General features: G+C 35.8%; 1 protein-coding gene across 1 annotated transcript in view; it reads right to left on the bottom strand.

Moving 5' to 3' along the window:
* The window catches only part of GTF2F2 (general transcription factor IIF subunit 2), a 183,949-nt gene that overhangs the window by 81,256 nt on the left and 81,197 nt on the right, over positions 1-21,496 (bottom strand). Inside the window, exon 5 of the mRNA XM_063102913.1 lies at positions 9,456-9,537. Coding sequence (XP_062958983.1) covers positions 9,456-9,537 — 82 coding nt within the window. The remainder of the gene's footprint in view (positions 1-9,455; positions 9,538-21,496) is intronic.

Genomic DNA, 21,496 nt, shown 5'->3' with positions numbered 1-21,496 from the left:
ATTAGTGGTTTATTAGAAAAAGGACAGCAGGTGCTTGGTGGAGATGGTGCTTATATTATGTGGAGAGAAATGGCTGGGGAAATTTGATATTTGAACTGAATCTTAAAAGATATATATAGGAGTGTGGTAAGCAGAAAAGCAAACAAAGAGCACTGCAAACAGCAGGACATGAAAGCACAAGATGCATTTAGGAACAGTGAAAATGACTGGATTTGATATAGTGCACACTTGAGCTGGAATGGCAGCAGAATAAGAAGAGGCCAGAACCCCAAGGAACTTGCTGTTCTCTGGCCTTAAAAAAAAATATTTGATTAAAAAAGACTTACAGCCCCATATTTTAAAAATCACACATTTAGGTACCTCAGGAGAGTCACCAGCTGAGGAACACAACAGAGCAGTCAGAAGAGGTGGGTAATTACAAAGATGATGAGAGATATTCTGGGTGAGACAGCACTCAGGTACAGAAAAGACTCCTCTCCTACTCCTACCTTAAAGTAAAAATATCAGAGGGCTTGAAAGAAGGAAATTGTATAAATAAAACCTTTGTCTGTTGTTTAATTATGCCAGTACTTTAATTTTTTATATACATTCTCGACAGCTTTTACAATCATTAGGAAATCCTTATTTCATCACAGTAGTAAATCTTCAGTGGTAGTTTACAGCTCAAGGGCTGTGGGAGAGACAACTGCTTTGGCTCTTTAGAGGAAAGAGGGTGATCTCTACCCTCGAGTCTCTCTAAGGTGTCTTTCTTGCACCAAACAGCATTCTCCATGAGGACCTGTTTTAGTCTTTTAATTAATTTTGGGGGGAAAAAATTGGGGCGGGGGGGCGTTGGATAAAACACCTTGTCTAGCTTTCTGCAGTAGTTTTATCCCATTGTTAGTTTTGCACTTTCATTACACCTATCTGTTTATAGTAAATTTTATATTATAAATTGTTACATTTTAATGAAGACATCCAGCTTCTTTCACATAATCCTTCACTTGTAAGCGGGTAATTTAAAAGTTGCAGTTCGAGAGGAAAGGATGTAAGAATAAGTGCAGACCTTCGTTCTAACTTTTTTTTTTTTTTTTTTAACTTTTTTGGGCAAAACTAACCTTTTCCCAAAATCATATAGACAGTAAATGGAGAAGCCAGTCTTTGAACCCAGGCAGTTTGACTCCAGAGTCCAACCTCTCCTCATTATGAAGGTATCTTTGTAGTTCCAGAGTTGCTTTTTAATAAAAGTCTTAACTCTCTTTAGAGAGAGAAAATGGTCCTTCCTTGGAGGAAGTAATCAAGGATGGGACTGACCCTGATGAATGCTTCCTATCCCTAAGATGCTTTCTGGTAGAAAGAGTTCTGCTGTGGATCTGATGATTACCTCTCTAGCTTCTACTCCACCCTTTCCTAAGTAGCAGCCACCTGCTTTGGATGGGACTGACCCTACCACCTATACACTTCCACAGGCAAGCCCTAACCAGTCCATGCAATTCCATCTAAACTGATACACTTATTGGTTCAGGGATAGACTCAGAACCTATGTTGGCCCACTGAAGGAAGTAGAGAGTTCTGTTTCATGGTTGGTTGAAGATAGAGTCATGTAACTCCTGTGATGCCATATGAATCAAGAGGCAGGAGCCATAGCAGCTATGTTGCCACTAGGAAAAATGCCAGCCTAACAACAGTCAAGCTGGAGAAAGACAGACCCAAGAAAATTAGAAACAGGTGAGCACTGAATTTCTAGATGAAGGTATGGCTAAAGACCACAGTAACACTGAATTCAATTATGTGAATCAATGAACTTTTTTTTCCTTTTATTTTTAAGCTAGTTTACATTTGGTTTTCTGATACTCACAAATGAAAGCTATTAACTGATTTGAACATATTAACTATTAACCTCAATATTTACCAAAAACTCTGTTTCAAATAAGATTACCAGAAAGCTAAAATCCCATACTATATTTCCCTGGTCATAAAATTATGTTATAGAATTGAGTTACTGCTATAACCTCGACTTTTTTTGTGGTTGACAGAAAAATGTTTTTCTGTAAAACTATTTTCAGTTTATTATTCATTTTGCTGTTCAATAAACTTTACATAAAAATTCACATGAAAAAATTAACACAGTACCATCACATTCCAACTTTGTGTACCTACTGGGAACCACACAATTTACATTCACCCAGAGCGGTTTCCTCTAATCTAGAATTTCTAGTATGAATTTCCTAACTGCCAGCACTTTCATTATTTGACTCTTTTAGTTTTTGTTTTAAAGGTTAGCATTTTAGTGTACTAGGCTATATGAGGGGTAGTCGACTGTACATCCCAGTTTATCTGGGACAGTTATAATTTATAGTGTTGCCTCAGAGCAGTGTCCTCAAAAGTATCCTGCTTTGAATGATAAATTATATGATCATCCTATTTATAGTTCACTTTGCACTCTTTTTTTAAATACAAAGAGACAATCATCCTAATATGTAAGAAAAATCACTTATAAAATTACTCCTTATAAAATTTATATATAAATAGGGCCGACCCATGGCTCACTTGAGAGAGTGTGGTGCTGATAACACCAAGGCCACGGGTTCGGATCCCTATATAGGGATGGCCGATTGTCTCACTTGGGGAGCGTGGTGTTGACAACAACAAGTCAGGGGTTAAGATCCCCTTACCGGTCATCTTTTTAAAAAAAAAAAATATATATATATATACACACACACACACACACACACACACAAGTCAAGATTACAAGTATCAAATATATTCAAATACTAGTTTAAATGGGTGAGAAGAAAATGCTTCAGTATTGTTATTACATTAAGCAAAAATTTTATTTGCAGAAACTTCTTTGGGCATGAATCTGGTTCACCCACAGGTGAATCACATCACCCACAAATTAAGTAAAGATTTACTGAATGAGGGGGTCATTTTTCCTCTTCCATTAGAGCAAGATATTCTAAGATATCTTTTACTATATATGCTACACTAGGAATCTAGGCAGATAGATACAGCAAGATAACCTCTCCCCAGGAAAGAATGTGAATCACAACTTGCTTTCTAACATCTGGTGTTTTAGCATGAAAAAGAGCCTCAAATTTTTCTCTCCTTCACCCCTCCACAGGTTTCCACAGGGAAACTTTCTTAGGTTTTTGTAGAAAACCCATAAACACTGAAATAATTAAAAATAAAAATTTTTGAGACAAGTATTTTTAGATGAGTTGGTGATATAAAATAAACATGCAGAAGTTAAAAAGCCATTTATTTTCTTATCACTATGACTTTCCTACAAGAAAACATGTTAGGATAACTGTCTCATATTTATGTCCCTTTACATTTAACAAAGAAGTACAACATAAATTATAAATAAGATGATCATATAATTTATCATTCAAAGATTAAGAAAAAATTCAAGAGGTTGAACTAAGTTATACATAATAAAACCCAAATTAAATCAATTTTAATTAGTACATCAGACATGACCTGATATTAAATATATTTATATTTACCAATTCAAAATAAATTTTCTCCTCATAAAATATTCAGATCAATCCAAATAATGTCAGATAAAGAGAAAATAATGGAAGCAGTGAAATGCTTTTTTCTTCTCCACATGAAAGGTTAGGTTGCTACAATTTAAAGACTAGCAAACAAAGTTATTCATTTTGTTTGTTTGTTTTGGGTTTTTTTTTTAAAGATTTTCTTGGTGGCTAACTGAATTCCTGCATGATTTTTTTATGTGATGGAATCTGACAAAAGAAAATTACAGCATAATCATGTCTTTCTTGACCTGAATTTCCCTGATTGAAGGATTTACATATTTCTTGGATTACTATAATACTAGTATGTATTTAATTTTCTCTATTTAAATGAATGAGTCTTACTATCCTACATTTGATTAATATGGAGGTTACGAAAGAGGACATCAAACGTTCTCATCACAAAGAAATAAGTTTTACAATGAATATGCTAATTATCCTGAATTGATCATCACACATTGTATACACATATTGAAATATAACTCTGTACCCCATAAATATGTACAACCATTATGATTCAACTAAAAATTAAATAAGTCCCTTTTTAAAATATGGAAGTTATAATTCTCTTAACATCTGGTTAATTTATCAGCCAAAATTTAATGGCAGACAGCTATAATAAGAATTTATTACTAAAATTAAATCCCACTAAAATAAGATGAATCATTCTTAAAGAACATTATTTATAAATATTAAATACACTTTGTAATGTAGCCATTCATGTTACTAAGAGTACAGCTCAGCTACTATTTTCTAAAATATAATAACTTGCTAGTTAAATGTAAAAAACTCACTGATTTTAAGTCAAGAAAGTTTTCTTTGAAAAAAGTGCTTTCTCTTCTAATTCTCTGTAAATGAAAGACTTCATTTTTTACTTCATATTTTGAAAAACTTTTTTATTGTTGATGAAACATTTCTTTATTTGTTTCATAATCACTTTCTCCTTCTCAAAGTAAGGGGGGTGTGTGTGTGCGCACAAGCACACACACACACATACCCCCATACACAAATATATATGTATGAAACTAAAAAATCAAGGCCAGGTTTCAAGTGTAGTTCTGAGTAAAAAAAATTAAAGAAGCTGCATTATGATCATTCCCATGTTTCTGTACCTAACTTTGCTATTCCTTTCTACTTAAATCCATTTCAACCCCAAAAATACTTTTGGATATTTATTACTTGTAATGCACTATACTAAGTACCAAGAATGCAAAAAGGAAGGAAGGAAAGGAGGGGGGGAGAGTGGGAAGGAAAGAAGAAAGAAAAATAAAACTCATAGTCCCTGCTCTCATGAAGTTCATAATCTTGTAGAAGATGCAAGTATGTACTCCCTAAACAGTAGAAAACACAGACATTTATATATAGCATTAAGTAAGAATAAATAAGTATGTGGCAATGTAGAAAAGAGAAATGATAGATCCAAACTGGGGGGAGGAATGGAAACTATGAGGAGGTTTCACTAACACCTGGCTTAGCTTTAAAGGCTCAGAGGGATCTTTGTAGAAAGTAGATAGACATTCTAGGTAGAGGATGCAGCGTGTAAGTAACAAAGGCCTAAGAAGGGAAAGTGCCTAGCATTCCTGGGATAACAACTTGTATTGTGAAAGAACTATATGATGTCTATATAAAGGTGAAGAGCTGAAAATGAAGCCAGAAAGTGACACAAGAACCAGATTATCAAAAAAACTTATATGTCATTAAGGAGTACACAGTCAGAAGGAGCCCCTGAAAATTTCTGAGCATATGTGTGAAATATCTGGGTATAGGAGATCTCAAGTACTGACTTGCCAATTCTATTCTCAAACACTCTACTTAATGTCACCTAAATGTGGAAATTTGCCTTTCCATTTTACATTCAATAGCACCACCACATTTCTTATTCCTGTCTCCATTATATTGTCAGTACATAGATTCTTTAGGTGATCGTGTGAGTGTGTGTGTGTGTGTGTGTGTGTGTGTCTGTGTGTGTGTTTCTTCAGGTTCAAAGACTATCATCTGTCTGGAGTAAGAATAGTATTTTGTGATTTTTCAAAATTTAAGCCTCACCTTAGTGATCACAGTATACATTCAAAAATGTTGTGTAATTATAAACGAAATACATGAGACACAACTTGTGACTTGGATTACTTTGCTATTTTGATAATTTACCCAATGAAATGGTACTGTTCCTGCAATTTAAAGTACCTTCTGTTTCAAGTCTTTCATGTAAATTGCCAACCAGGATTTAAATTAAAATATACACAGGAACTACAGAAACTTCCCTATCCCTCTCCTCTCATCTCAATGCACAGAATGGTATGAAGTCAATCTGGGATATTCACAGCAGGATGTGCACCCAGGCCACAAGAGCCATTACCAACTAGAGAAATCTCCCATCCCACAACCACATAAGTTTGAAGTGAGTTCATCCAGTCCTACTGACTCTACCTCAAAATATCCTCAAAACCTAATGTCTTGCCTCCCTTCTGGCTTAAACCACCTTTAGTCATTCAGATATTTTGTGCCTGGGTTATTATATTAGCCTCTAGCTTATCTCCTTGCTTCTAGTCTTTATTCTATGGCCAGATGACCTATCTAAAATACAAATCCCTTCACATTCCACCCAGCTTAAAATTCTTCATTACCTGCCTAATAGCTATAGCACACAAAGTTTGAATTTCTTATCATAGCATATAAGACTCTGTAACATTCCAAACTTATCTTGTGCCATTCATTCATTCACCAAATAGCTATCGACTACCTACTATGTCATGAAGTATTCTAGACACATGTGTGTGAACAAAGGAGACATGCTCAAAAAATAAATAAATAAATAAAATAAAGCCAAGAAAACAAACCCTATTCTCATGGGAGTTTAAACTGCAGTAGGGTGAAGTGGGCAATAAATATAAGTAAACAAGGCTGGCCAGTTAGCTCAGTTGGTTAGAGTGCAATGATATTACAAAAAGGTCAAGGGTTTGGATCCCCATACTGACCAGCCACCAAAAAACCAAACAAACAAAAGATATATAAGTAAACTATATAGTTTAGTAGGAAGTGATATATGCTATGAAGATAATACAAGTATAGAAGGAGGTAGGGTGGCCAAGGGAGGCCTTAATGTAAAGGTAGTATTGAGAAGAGACTTGAAAGAGGTGAGGAGGTGGGCCATACAGTTATCTGGAGAATAGCTATTCCAGGCAGAAAAGAACATCTGGTGTGGAAAGGTCCCAAGGTGGAAGTGTGCCTGGAGTGCTCACAGATTATTAGGAGACTGGTGTGGTTGGAGCAGAGTGAGTAAGAGGGAGAGAAGAGGGAAATGAGGATGGCGAGAAGGAGTAGGGAGTAGTAGGGTGATCATGTTGGTGGCCCCTTTAGACCACTATACGGACTTGGATTTTACTGAGTAGTAAAGAAAGCATGCTAGTGCCACCTGAGCAGAGGAACAGCATGATCTGACTTTGATTTTAAAAGAACTGCTCTGGTTACTGTGCTGAGAAGAGACCACAGTAGGGCAAGGGTGGAAGCAAGAACTCCGGTAGGAGGCTATTGCAGTAATCCAGGTGAGAAATAATGACAGCTCACACAGGTGGTGACGAATGGTAAGACTATAGATGTGTAATATTCTGAAAGTACAGTCAACAAGATTTTTCTGATATGTTGGATGTGGAGTGTGAGAGGAGTCAAGGTATAACTAAGTTTCCGGAATGAGAAAATGGGAGGAGAAAGGTGGTGTTAACTGAGATGAGAAAGACTGCTGGTAGAGCGGGTTTTGGATTAAAGATCTGGAGTTCAGCTTTTTAAATATTTGAAATGACTCCTGGACAATCAACCAGGACTTTGTATATGTAAGTCTAGAGTTCAAGAAAAAAGTCTGGGCGGGAGCTTCTGCCATCCTTTCAAACAAATCCTGCACTCCAGGCTTATTAAAATACACGCAGGTCCCTGAAGTATTCCCCATGTCTTTGCGTCTGCATGTATCTGCATTTTAATGTTTTTACTCTGCCTTTTTTCTTTTGGTTAAAAAATATTTCAGTCTTCAAGACTTATGTCATCTATCATCTACTACATGAAACTCACATGACTGTTACCTCCTAAATCATCTTTCCTTCCCTAAGTCACTAAGTAACGACAAAAATATCTAATGGCTGATATTTTAGCATACTCGAAAAGCTTTTTTTTTTTTTTGGTAAGAAATAAGCCATTTTCATTCCTTTCTTCTCACTTAATATGTACCTTCTTCAAGTGTTTTGTTATTTTTGTGAATTTGAAAGAAAAAAAGTTTTACAAAAAAAAAAAAAAAAAGGAATAAGCAGTCATTTTATAAACACTGCTGGTGACTTGCCTGATCTCATCAGAAATCTCTAGAAACCCTTTAAAGAAAATAAGGACCATAGAATAAGATCGTGGTAAGCAACTCAGTGATCAGATTTTGCAATTTTCACTTTCAGTAGTCATTTGAAGAAAATAAATCTTCAGAATGACTTACAGGCTAAAAACAGAGAAAGAAACATCCTCTATTTTCCAAAGCTGTTTTCTGTTATAAAAACTTTTCATTTTGATTGTCATCCTTTTACCTGCCTTGAGGAGGCATTTAAATTAAAGGAATTGTTGGACAAGAAAACCAGTCCCTTTGTGTCATTCCCAGGAGAGTCCAAACTAATTGAGAAATGCAGAAAAATTTAAAAGATGATATGAGGGGCCGACCCCGTGGCGCACTCGGGAGTGTGCGGCACTGGGAGTGCAGCAACACTCCCGCCGTGGGTTCGGATCCTATATAGGAATGGCCGGTGCACTCACTGGCTGAGTGCCGGTCACGAAAAAGACAAAAAAAAAAAAAAGAAAAAAAAGATGATATGAAATTTAGAGATGATCCAGCTCAAACAGCCTCTTTCATAGGTGAAAATGCTGATATCCAAGAAGCTGCTGCTACCACTTGAGCAGTGTGTTCTCAACTACTGGTTCCACGTGCTTCGGACTGCTAAATGGAAGCTCCATGAGGGCAGAGATTTTTGTCTGTTTTGTTCACTCCTATTTCCCTAGCTCTTAAAAAAACACCCAGCAGACAGTAAGTGCTGAATGAATAAACAAACAAACTTATAATTCTGAATCACATGAAACTGAAATACATTAAACTATGAAACAGGTATAATACATTTTTTCAGGGTTTAAAAAATTGCTGACTCTTTGAAAGTTATAGAATTTGGGGTATCAAGAATTTGCAATCACCGCCTTTAAATACTAATTACAAAATGTTAACCACACATGAAAGTTGGGAGGGAGAGATCCTGAAGCAAAATCTCTAACCAAGTACATAAATTTATAAAAAGTTCTCTGTAGATCAAGAAAAAAGGATGATATGTTAACAACTATACTTGATTTATATAGTATAGGGGTTTTTTTTATTGAAACATAATTGATTATACATATTTGTGGGATACAGAGTTGAATATCAGTAGCTGTATATAACATGTGATGATCAAATCTGGATGATTAGTATATTCATTATTACAAAATGCAATCATTCTTTGTGTCCATTAACGAATTTCCCACTGAGCCCACCCCACCTCCCACCCCCAGTAACCACAGTATAGTATTTTGGATACATATTCATTATGGGGAAATTACAGCCTTTGAAAATAAAATAGTACAAAGATTGTATTACATGTCTTTGGAGAATCAAGATTTACAAGGACAATTAAAAAAGTAGTTTTAAAAACTTTGATTCCAGGATATACTAACATAGTAGGTTAAAATACCTCAAATAAACAGCCCAGGTTCTCAAAATTCCCTAGAGCCAAAGAAACTCTTATGTGGTTTTAAAACCAAACAGCTTTTGAAGCAAACACTTTCAATAATATCCATGGTTTTTATGTAGTCAGTAGGCAATCTAGTACCATATGTCTCAATCCCCAAAAGGAAATATCAGCTATCATTTTAATGTTATAAAACACCAACCTCTTTAATCTCATGTAGTTTTCACTGGCAGCAGGTCGACATTCAGCTCTTTGTACCACTATTCCTTCCAATGAGAGCTTATCTTGAATAGAAAGAAAAAAATAACAAATGTATTCAGAGATTACATTTATCATTTTCAAGACTGCATTTTGACACAATAACCATAGTAATATGACAATCAAATATAATTAATACCAAAAATCAAGGAAACAAAAAGAATAATATTAAGTTAATAGCAATATCACTGGTCAGAGTAGAGAGAAACCTTATTTTGGTTAGTAACAAACTAGGCTCCTGTCAGGTTTGTTTACTGGGCTGCTGTATCCCCTTGCCAATAACAACTTCTATACACTTAGTTATTTCTAAATAACGTGGCTTAAAAGGGCATAATAAAATAAAATTTGAAGAATATGGAAACTACTGTTTTTGTCAGAGAAGTATCTTCTAAAAACATGGTTATCTGTGTTTTTTTGTTCAAAATATTTTAACATTTACTTGAACATATTTGTGGGATACAGTATGTTGTTTCAATACATGCATATATTGTACAATGATTCACTTGGGGTAGACAGCATAGTTTTGTACCCATTAGTCCACCAGCTAGTCTGTGTTTAAATCAAAGATATATATGTATATGTTGTGTGTGTGTATACGTAAATAAAATAAAATTCTAGAATACACTGTGACTAGAATAGCCAGCCCAGAACATACTGTGAAACTGGGCGGGTCACTGTCTAGATTATACCATTTACAAGTTCAACCTGCCAGTTGCTCTGACTTCTGTTTTCCAGCAGAATTGTAAGAATAACAGTGTTGAAACTGAATCTTTGACTACTATGAATATTTGTCCTAAAACAAATGCAATTTCCTCTACCATTAGTAATTCTTAGAGTGACCCTGACATAAAACCTAAGAGAAAGAGAAAAAGTAAACAAAAGCTAGCACCTGTTGTGTGCCCAATATTGTATGTACTGGGCACTAAGCATTGTGGTGTGGTCACTTGATATAACTTGTATATGGATGTCTCATAATGTTACCACCTTTACTACCCCCTGGAAATGTATGACTGTGGTTAGGAACAGTTATGGTTCAGTCATACTTCCTTGAGAATTCACCTGGGTTTTGAGAGGAAACTCAGGAAATCTCCTGGCTCATCAGCAATGCATATATGATTCATCTCTTCAGGATGAATTACTTCATTCATTCCACTAACATTAACTAAATGCCTGTTATGCAAAGGGCACCAACTAGGCATCGTGGAATCAAAAATGACTAAGATACAGTACTGTCTTAAAGAAGCATATGGTTCACTGGGCAGAGAGATGAATTGACTAACATGTACAGTGCAAACAGAACCACGCCGACGTGATTTATACTAGAAAATCTTTCCTATAGTAACCTTTCTTCATTTTCTCTCCAAAAATCTAGACAACTTCATAGCTCCTAAAAGTACTAATTAAAAATACACAGTGTGTATTCAATATTTACAGCGTCACTCAATACAACATGCAAAAAATCTCAAGTAGAGGCTATCAAATGGCTGGAATGAGCAAGGATAAGAAGCATGCTTATACCAAAATATGCTAGAAAAGAACTAATTTAAAAAGTCAATCAATTTATATTAAAGTTTAAAATCTAAAAATGATTTCCTCATTGGTGAATTAATGATTAAAATTTAAATTTTCCTAAAGCAAAAATAAATCTTACATTCAAGTTTGCCTCTCCACTGAAGCTGAAAGTTTTATCAAGAAAAATTCTTCAGTTGTCAGAACAGTAGCAAGATCTGGGAAATTTCAACGTAAAAACTGTTTTAAATGCATGAATAGTCCAATACTAGAACATAAATTAATCCTTCTAAAAAAATAAACCTAGAATACTACCCCTGGAAACAGTTTAGTCACATTTCATGTTATTACTGTATTGAATACTAAAAGAGCTACCTTTTAACACCCATGTAAATGCTCCCCACTTGTTTAGCAATAACTACTCCAGGTGGACAGGCTGAATTTAATTTTAAAGATTTTTCTTTTGGGGGGTGGAGGGGCAGCTGACCAGTACAGGGATTGAACCCTAGACCTTGGTATTATCAGCACCATGTTCTAACCAACTGAGCTAACCAGCCAGTCCCTAGTTTTAGTTAATTTCTGCTGTCAACTTTCTCCATATGACACCTGAAATGGTAGAAAGCAGGTCCAAAGCACCTGCCCATTTCAACTTGCCACCATTTTCTTCACTATTCAGTCAAGGTCACTCGCACAAAGCAATAAAATTTACTTTGTGAAACCATAATTTTCTGTCCATCATATCTTCTTTTCAAACCTAAAATAGCTTTCAAATGCTACTCAAGTGGAAGGAAAAGTCATAATCATCAGCAATGAATTTTTCCACCACCAGCTGGCTACTTCTAACCTCACATCTCTGTTCACTTCCCTACTCCCCTTCTCCTCTAAAATAAATGTGAAAAGCATGATTTACCTGTTCCCTTTTTAAAGGCTTCACATATTTTTAAAAGCCTCACAGGAGCACGTTTTCATATTTTTTCCACTAAACCATTTTTTTTTCTTCTTTGAAACATGCTTAAGATTTTGGGAGAAAGGTATTAAATATTAAATTTTATTTTAAAAGCACCCTCTTGCACACTACTGCTGTTAATTATAGATCCTATATTTTAATACAGGAACCTTTATTTAAAACTACTTTGTTGGTGCAGTTTGAAAGACGGTAAACACCTGAAAAGTCATCCTTTTTATTCTCATATATCTATCAAATATTTACTGAGTGCCTATTATGTACAAGATAATGCAGGTGCACATCAGGAATAACAAAGATAAATAACACATTGACACATGGCTCCTGGCTTCAAGGAGCACAGAGTGCAGCCATTCTCAAACATTCCATGACATGTATTCTTAAAAAGTATGACGTAAATTACTTGATCTAGCCATTCTACAATGTATATGTATATCAAAACATCACATTCTACACAAAATATACAATTTATACATTGTCAATTTTTTAAAAATTTAATTTGTTTTTAAAAGAAAAAAAGCACAGATGACCTCTGAAGAGCTTTCATTTATGTGAGTTTTAACTACTGATATCTACCATATTAGAAACTAAAACTAAGAAATTTTTAGAGAAAGAGTAGGGAAAAAAAAGCAATAAAATAAAATGATTTTGATCTCACAGATCCCTTGAAAGAGTCTCTGGGACCCCTCTACTCAGCAGTTCCTAGACTATATTTTGAGATCTGTTGGTCTAGTGGGATGATAAGACTGGTACATAAATCATTTTAATACAACTAAAGCACTCTTATTACACCTCCACTTAACTTACTTCCAGATTAACAAAGGTCCTCAATTCCTCACTGTTAAATATAGTGACAGATGCCCACAGGGTAGTAGGTTAATCTCAAGTACTCCCACACACTTCTGCTCAAACTGTGCTAGAACTTGTTTATGCTAGTTTTAGAAATTATGCAATTTAACTATAATTTAATGGGTTTATGGAAATATGAGTATGCAGGGTAGGAGGGACATGTTTCTATTAATACTAGGCTGAATGCTTTGGTAAGAGCCGATATAAAGGTAAGTTGCTAAAAAAACGTCAAATTCAGTGTAGGTGAGACAACTGGAGACTGGAAAGAAGCATAAAAGTCTAGAAGGATTCTGCATTCATATTGTTTCACAGTGTCTAAGTTCTTGCTCCATTTTGAAGAAACCAAAATTGAAAATCTAAACAAATTATCTAAACAAGAAAGCAAGCAATGGTCATTAGCATCCTATATTCAAAGCAAAGACCTTGTCCTAACAAGGTGGGTTTTGGGGGGGGGGGGGTTCATGGCCACAGGGATCCAAACCCTTAACCTTGGCATTTATAAGTTTTAGGATACAATGTTTAAGGCAGATAGAAATGCATATCAATTTTTTTAAATGACTTCCTACATTTTAATTTAACTGGTCAACTACTGATGCTTCCATATGGGCTACAGGATTGTATTGTACAGAGTAGAAAGTGTTAAGGGTTATAAGGCTTAAAAAACAGAGACACGGAGTATTGGGATGAAACACACACACATTATGTCTCTCTGGGGATCAAGAGCTTTGATAGAAAAAACAGTGTTTGTGCTGGACCTTGAAATAACTGACAGGCTTTAGACTGGGGAGGTGGGTGAGAAGGAATGGCACTGAAAGTGGTGGGAATAGCCTTAGCAGTGGCTTTTGGTGTATGCCTATGATCGCTCTCTCTGGTACTTGGAATTTTCAGCTAAGGGACTCACACCACAAATCACTGGAAGGATACGGTCATGTCAGCACTCTTAAGAGAAACTATACGAACTCATCCTGCCAAAAGCCTTGGGATGGCTCAGTTCTTACTTTTCCCTAGGCTTGGCTATTTGTTCAACTCTTGTTTGGGTTCTGGGAAATATTCCCGGATCCTTTCTAAATTCTCTCCAACCTCCCTTTTTTTGGCTAGATTGGTTTGCTAATTGGTTTCTGCTACTTGCAACCAAAAGAATCCTAATAAGTATAAATACACACCTTTGGTGATAGTATTTATGTATATCCTGCCACCTATTTTCAGAAAAAACTTGAGACAAAAACTTGAAAGTCAAGCAAGGAAAGCACATCCTATAAAAAGACTTGAACACTTCTAGTTATGATTCTGTCACTAAATAGCAGTGTTATTTTGGAGAAGTTACTTCACATCTCTGGATCTTGGAATCTATATAATGAAGTTACTAAAATCTCTGAGATCTCTTCTAGTTCTCTTTCACTAAATAAAAACACTGGCCAAACACTCACAATTAGAAATATTTTATTATTTCATTAGTGTTTATTTAGTTTGCTAATACTTTCTAAAAGACCTAGGTATAATTAAGTTTTCTTTGAGTAGAAATTAGGAACTGTTTCTTGGAACAACAACAACAAAATGTTAAGGATCCGCCCAAGACTTGAAAATAATCAAACTTCTGCCTTAAGCTGGACCTTCCTACTCTGTATCTGAATTTGAGATGTATTCTACATTGAAAAATGGAAAAGAAATGCCTCAACTGGCACTTCTTACAAGTTAAGGGCATCCCTAGTTTGAAGAAGTTAAAGTAATGAGCATGCAGGAAGGGTGCTTATTAACACTGGCACGTGAGTGATGAGATCAGGTTCGTCAGGAAGTCAGTCACGGGAGTTCACTTCCACAAGGCCACTCTGGATGCAGCTGAATGGGCAGGCCTTTGGAGAACACGCTCAACTCGAGTTAAACCAGACCAAGATCTCACTCACACTGATCCTCAAGACTTCTGAAGTTACTCTCCTGACTCTTCATTACGTCACACCTGTGTCTACACTCTCTGGAAAAGGACGGAAGAAATATTATTTCCACAGAAGCAGGTACACTTAAAAGGTAAACCTTTTAAAATATTCCCAGTAATTTCTTTTCTTTTCATTTAAAATATTTTCCTAGCAGTTTGCCTGTGGTTCTCAGGTGAGGCCTATTAATACAAGCCACTTGGCATCATAAGAAACCAGTTAGGCAGACTTTTTATTCCTGTATTATTAAAAGTTGAACTTTATTCAAATTTGTGAATTAATGTTCTGATCTCTATCTAATCTTCAGAAATTTTAGGAATAAAACATTATGCTCAGATTTCAGTAAACTAAGACAGAGAGTTAATATTTGATTATTTGCCTTAAAGGTAATAAATGAGCAGTCACATAAATATCCTTAAAAATTATGTTTATATGTTTCCTTATGATATTCAAATTACAAATATGCCTGATGTGTTGGGAATTCCCAATTTTAAATCAAATACTAAAACCATGATTTGAGGATGAGGTTTAGGATCTAGAAGACATCTTAACTTCTTTATACCTAATACTGCTCTTCAACTTCTCCCCCACGGACTGGAAGAAAGAGGGATTGAAGGTACATTCCTGTACAGCAGATGTTGTAATGCTGACCAAACACTATTTGTGACAAGACTGGTTGCCCAGGAGTAGAAAGAAAAGTAGTTAGCTAAGGTACAAAATGGAGTCTTTACATGTGCAAAGACGTTTGGGCTGTCTTATCAGTCTACAGAAACTATAACAGACCTTACATCGAAGAAATAACCTAGTGAACGAGCATTTTTTTAATGAAGTAATGCTGTTTTATGATAAAAGGAGCAGGAAAATCATAGCACTGTAATGTAATAGTTTTAGTTAGACCTCCATTAAAGGGTCTAGCTTTGACTGTTGCACTTGAAATTAGAGAAAATTAAAACAATAGCAAAAGTGATTAAATAGATAGAAAACAAATCCCTCTGAAAAGATTAAGTCTCCTGAAGTACAGACTTAAATTGTAGTGCTATATTTTAGTCAAATGTGCCAAACACTATAGTTGAGAGACCCAACATTCACGAAAGACAATCTAATGGCACACATTTTAAAATCAATTCAGTATGATTCAAGTTGCATTAATTTCATCCTCAATAACTCTTGTTCTCTTTACCATGTTTAATTAGTAATAGTAGTAATACCATACACTAGTTATAGTTCTTTACAATTTTCAAGATACTTTGATATTAAGTGACTCTCACAACTCCTAGGTAGAAATTACGTCCTCATTATTAAATCCTTTGAGATAAGACCCCTTTCCTGAGCTCAATTTCCTTACTATAGTGATTCTTCAACTCTGGTTGAGCATCAAATCACCTGGGGAGCTTTTAACAAACTACTGGGCCCACTCCCAGAGATTCTGCTTTAACTGCATTCTATGGGTAATAGGCAGTAGAATTTTTATAACTTCCCTAGATAATTTTAATATGAAGCTGCCACATTTCTTTGTCTCTCTCTTTCCCCTCTCTCTCTGTTCTTCCCCCCTCGCACTTTTACCTCCCTCCTTTCTCCTCTCCCTGTCTGTTATTTTCTTATGATATGGGGGAAGAGCTCACAGAGCTGCTCAAATATTTCACTGACTTTAAGATGCCATCAATTGTAATATTAACCATTATTTTTATATACCACTAAGAAAGACAAAATACTGCCATTAAACTTTGTCAAGTAAATGATTTTAAGCTGTACCCTTGTAAAGTAACGCAAATCATAACTAAAGCCAAAATGTTTCATTATTTTAGTTATTATTTTAGTTATATTAAGTTTCCATTTATATTGTCAGAGCTAGGGCTCAGACCCTTCAAACCCATTGTACAGAATGGATTCCCAGACCCCTCACACACAGGTCCATGCTAGGTAATTGGTAAAGATTCCAGGAGCTGTTGGCAGACAACAGGAGCTCAGTCCTCAGCTTCCTCAGCGGCAGCAGATTACAGGTTCAGTAGCTTACAGGTCCGGCGGTGGTCTTGCAGAGGGTCTCAGGGGCACTAGTAGCAGCCTCCAGCAGCAGTAGTAGCCTCCCCATGGCCCGCCCTAGGGCATCCCAGGGGTGAGGAATGCCATAGATCAGAGCCACTCATCCTTTATACTTAAGTCCATAACCCAGGACACCTGGGTGCACATGCGCAATTACACTAGACAATAACCAAGGAACACCTGAGCACACGTGCCTATTTACATTAAATGCTCAGCAAGATTCTGAACATCTGAGGGGCCCTGACCATTTTCCTATATTTTCCCAACAATCCTGATTTCAGAGATGTGAAAAAATGTGCAAAATGATAGAATTCTCCATCCCTAATTTATAATTTACTCTTTGACTAGGAAACTGCATTTCCTCCCATGAGCTATTATATCCTGTCCTCTTGTTCAGGCCCCCTTCTCTCTCCTCCACACTATCTCATCATCACTGAAGACACAGAGGATGTAAAGTGAAGGGGAAAACGGAAGAAACAGTGGTAGGGAACAGCATCTGGCAGCAGAGACTCCCTTTGATCACTGATTTTATAACAATACCTTTACAAGAGTTTTCAAAGTCATGTCCCTCATTTTTTGATTACAGATAATGTTTATTAGCTTAAAATATCTTCTTCCCAAAAGGACAGTAAAATTCCATTTTGCCAAATAGCACTATAAAAATGAGTTCTGTACAATATTATAATTTCAATGTTCATTTGATGGCTCACAGAAGTGCTTTTTTGCTCATCTGGTTACAATAAAATTTTCCAGTGAATAAAAATGCATAGGTCACACTTCAAAAAAACACTTCATTTTAAAAAACTTAAAGTATGACTTACAAAATAATAAGACATAGGTTTCTTTGAAACACTCATCTCCGAAAGCACACTTAAAATATAAATTAATATGATTTGTGAATTATTGCCAAGATTGCCTCTGTAGTGAAAAGCAAAGAAACGTGGAATGGAATTTTACCTGAACTTCTCAGCTAGTCTGTCATTTTTATTTGTGCTCCTTTTGACACACAGTGCTTTATTCTTTTCTACACTCCTCAAATGAGGCTAAAAAATTAGCCAATGTAGCCAAGTTTCCTGGACTTCTCTGAAGACTCAGGTGAATGTTGCAAAACACTTACAAGTGTATTCATTGGACTGGAACGACACATTCACATGACCTAGCCAGAGGTTATGTCCAGTAAGTCCTAGGAAGGTTCAAGCACTCTACATAGTTTGTGAGATGCTGTGGTCAATCAGTTACATAAGGTAGCTGACACGATATTAGTGTTAGTACAATATCAGTGTTAGTACAATATCAGTCCCAGACATTTAATGCAGATGAATTTTATATTTCAAAATGAAACTAAAGTTTTTGACATTCAAATACTTGTAGAATTAGATTAACATGGAAAAATCCTTGATTCTTAAAATATGTCAATTCATTACACAGTGTAGTTTATTTTTATTTTTTAACACACAAAAAGAGGCTAACATATTCATAGCTGAACCTCAAAATGAGTATTTCTCACATTCTATGCTATTAACAGGAGGCTATGAAGAAGCAAGCCCCATGTTAAAAAAGAGAAACTCAACTCATAAAAGGCATAGGAAGGTCAAAGCACAGATCAATAAACTTAAAAAAAAAAAAAATGTGGGAAAGTCCAGGCAGAGATTTGGTGCCATGTTTAAGTAAAAATTGATAGCTTCTTCTCTAGCTGTAGTTGATTTTACTTTCTTTCTAAGGTAGTAGGTACTAATTCTTTTAAAAGACAGGCATAGAAGCATGCCAGTGAAAACACCAAAAAAGATTTGGTAGAGGTGGAGAATGTGAACACAGAAGCACCATGTTCTTATCAAAGGCAGCTCCTCAGACCATTCCTTTTCCTTGAAAAGGAGTGTTTGAATTTCACAAAGTGACTTGTTGAGTCTGCAGAAATTATCAAATCTTGTATCTTCCAACAAGGAGATATACCTTCCTGGTAAGGTTCCACTTCCTTCCACGGCATGGCAATAGCTCTGGCACATAAATGGAGCAAGTATATATTAAGATGATGTCCTGTGCCAATTGTGGTGATGACAAGAACCTCATTTCCCATCAGGAGTTGGCAGAAAAGATGGGAGTTCCTCCTATTGGCCCAGAATAAGTCCTGCCTAATGCAGATGGTAGGAGATTAGCATTACCTCATAGTATAAGGTTTTGCCAGAATTTGGTTACGTACTGAGCCCAATTAACTATCAGATAGATTCATACCAAGGATCTGTTTAAGTTCTTAGTTGGCTAAAAGGGTCTTTTATATGCATGATTACAATGTCTAAGATAGAGGTGATCTAATTCTAATAAAGGACCAAAGTACTAAATAGAAAACAGGGCCCCTATCTTTCGAAATGTTCTATCTTTCTGCCTGCAAAAGTAAATGAAATCCTCAAATCCAGTGGTCAGGTGGATCTAGGTGAGCTTATATTTGATGTGTGATTTAAGCCCTTCTGCTGAAACCACTGAACTGAATAATTCCAGTTTATATCCGCAATAAGGCAGAGAAATATAGTCACATAAACCAGGAAAACGTCCCTTGGTATAGGTACTGATGCACCATTTTTTATAGTTTTAGGGCTGTGTGGACCTGATTGACACTACCTAGGACAAGCATCCCCCCAACCTCTAACAAGTAAATGTAAACTTAGAATAGACTACAAAGAAGACAACCTGGCTTTCTCCTAAGAGGCATATGTACCACAAGAGGCAGCAATGATCAACAAACCCCTGCAATTCTGTGAATTGCTTTAATGGAGGTAATGTGAAGTAACGGGGATAAGGAGGGGCTAACTGGGTGCCATTTTTCTTTTTTAAGACTTCAAGTTGGGGCAAAGAGGACATAAATGAAACATCCTATGGATTCATATCAGCTTCCAGTTAGGCACTAAGACAAGGTTTCAGTTACACTACTGTTCTGAGGCCATAAGTGGAGAACAAATCATACATATCAGGGTCGCAGAAGCCAAGAACACCAGAGTGAAGTCTAGAGTGAGAAAAAGCAATCAAGGGTAAGAGGCGCAAGATGTGTGGTTCAGAGTCTGTCAGGGCAAGCCTGCAGGAATAAGGAGTACTTATCAGTGGTTTTGAAATCCCAGCAGCAGAAACCAGACATGAGTGAGTCAGCAAGTGTAAAGCAGCTCAGGAGTGATGACTGACAGGGTCAGTGGTCCCACTTCCAGCAGTCCTGCCTCACCTCCTACCCTCTCACCATCCATATGGAAGCCCACCCTTAGCAGCAATAGAGTCAAGACTCTGCAACAAAAGCACGTACAGACTGGCCAACCAGGGTGTAAGGAAGCAGACCCAACACTACACAGTATCCAACTACATCACTTTATTTAATCATACAAGAAAATTCTAGCAGTCTTCATCACTATATTACAGTTATGTTTTATGGATTCTGGTATCCCATAAAGTTCATAAAAAGAGGACTGTATCTATAAATGAAATTGTTGTGCCTTTGTTGATTTTGCTATTATATGATGCTAATTAAGTTCAGTGACCATTTGTAATGGTAACGTAGGAATTCCATGAATACATTTCCAAAGTTGTACCCTGCTCCCCCCACAAAAATCTATTCAGTATTTCTTAAGAAGTCATTTCCATTGAAACGACCTGATACTAAAAAAACAAAATCAACACACACATGAAATTGTCAGAATACAAAAGTAAACTTCTTAAATGCTGCAGGACTTAGAGGAAGCTTTAATCTAGGAGTTGGCTCTGACATTAACAAGGAATAAAGTCCTAGATAAAAAAACTAAAAATCCCCAAGAAAAATGAGGAAGTTGAATTTCATGGTCTTTAAACAAAAACTCAGTTCTAAAAATGTTATGCCTTAGTTTTCCAGTTCAATGGCAATGATTTTTTTTTATAATCTCAATGATACATAAATGTTAAATTAAAAATCTACTATAATTAAGGATATCTTTTTTTTTATGTCTGAAGAAAATCTAACACTGTTTAGAGAAAATAAAAGGTAGGCATTTTTAGAAGAATCTATTCTAATACGTCTATCAACATGCTGTTGAATAATCTAAAAATACCTTTAATACAATAGAAATATAAATCAATATAAAATCTAAGGTCTAACTCTAAGAACAATGTAGTTCCTCAGAATAATTTAGACAACAGACAAATGAAAAAATAGTATACTGGGGACAACGTTCAGATTTCTTACCCCTGGGCCTATAAATTCTAGAGGTGAAAGTTCAGAACCCTAAAATGCTTTCAAAGGCAAGTTACAGAGGTGGATATCATACTCACACTGTTCTAGCTCTCAAGTTTTTTTTTCTTAAATGTTAGGCTTTTGGTAGTTCCTCTTACCCTTTGTGAAACAAACAAATGAGAGACAAAAACTAACTTATCCATGACACTATTGTATAATAAGTATTTTGAATCTCCATCCTTTTCTTATCTTCCCAACAGACGTACACGCATCCACGTAATTACAGTATTTTCTATAATAGTCCAAGTCTTTGTTCAGCACTGAAACAGGTTAAGTGTGAAAAAAGCTTATGAAATTTCCATAGAAAATCTTAACAAGAAAATGTAAATACTTACTACAAAGCCTATCTATTTGATTTTTTACCTCGAGGATACAAAAAAATAACCTTTTGTTAAAGGATGCTAAAATTTCTTCTCACTTAACAAAGATCCCAAAATCAGAATCACATGCAAATC

Source organism: Cynocephalus volans, chromosome 7, assembly GCF_027409185.1.
Source record: "Cynocephalus volans isolate mCynVol1 chromosome 7, mCynVol1.pri, whole genome shotgun sequence".
Classification (NCBI taxonomy): Eukaryota; Metazoa; Chordata; class Mammalia; order Dermoptera; family Cynocephalidae; genus Cynocephalus; species Cynocephalus volans.
This window is presented reverse-complemented; position numbering and strand designations above follow the sequence as displayed.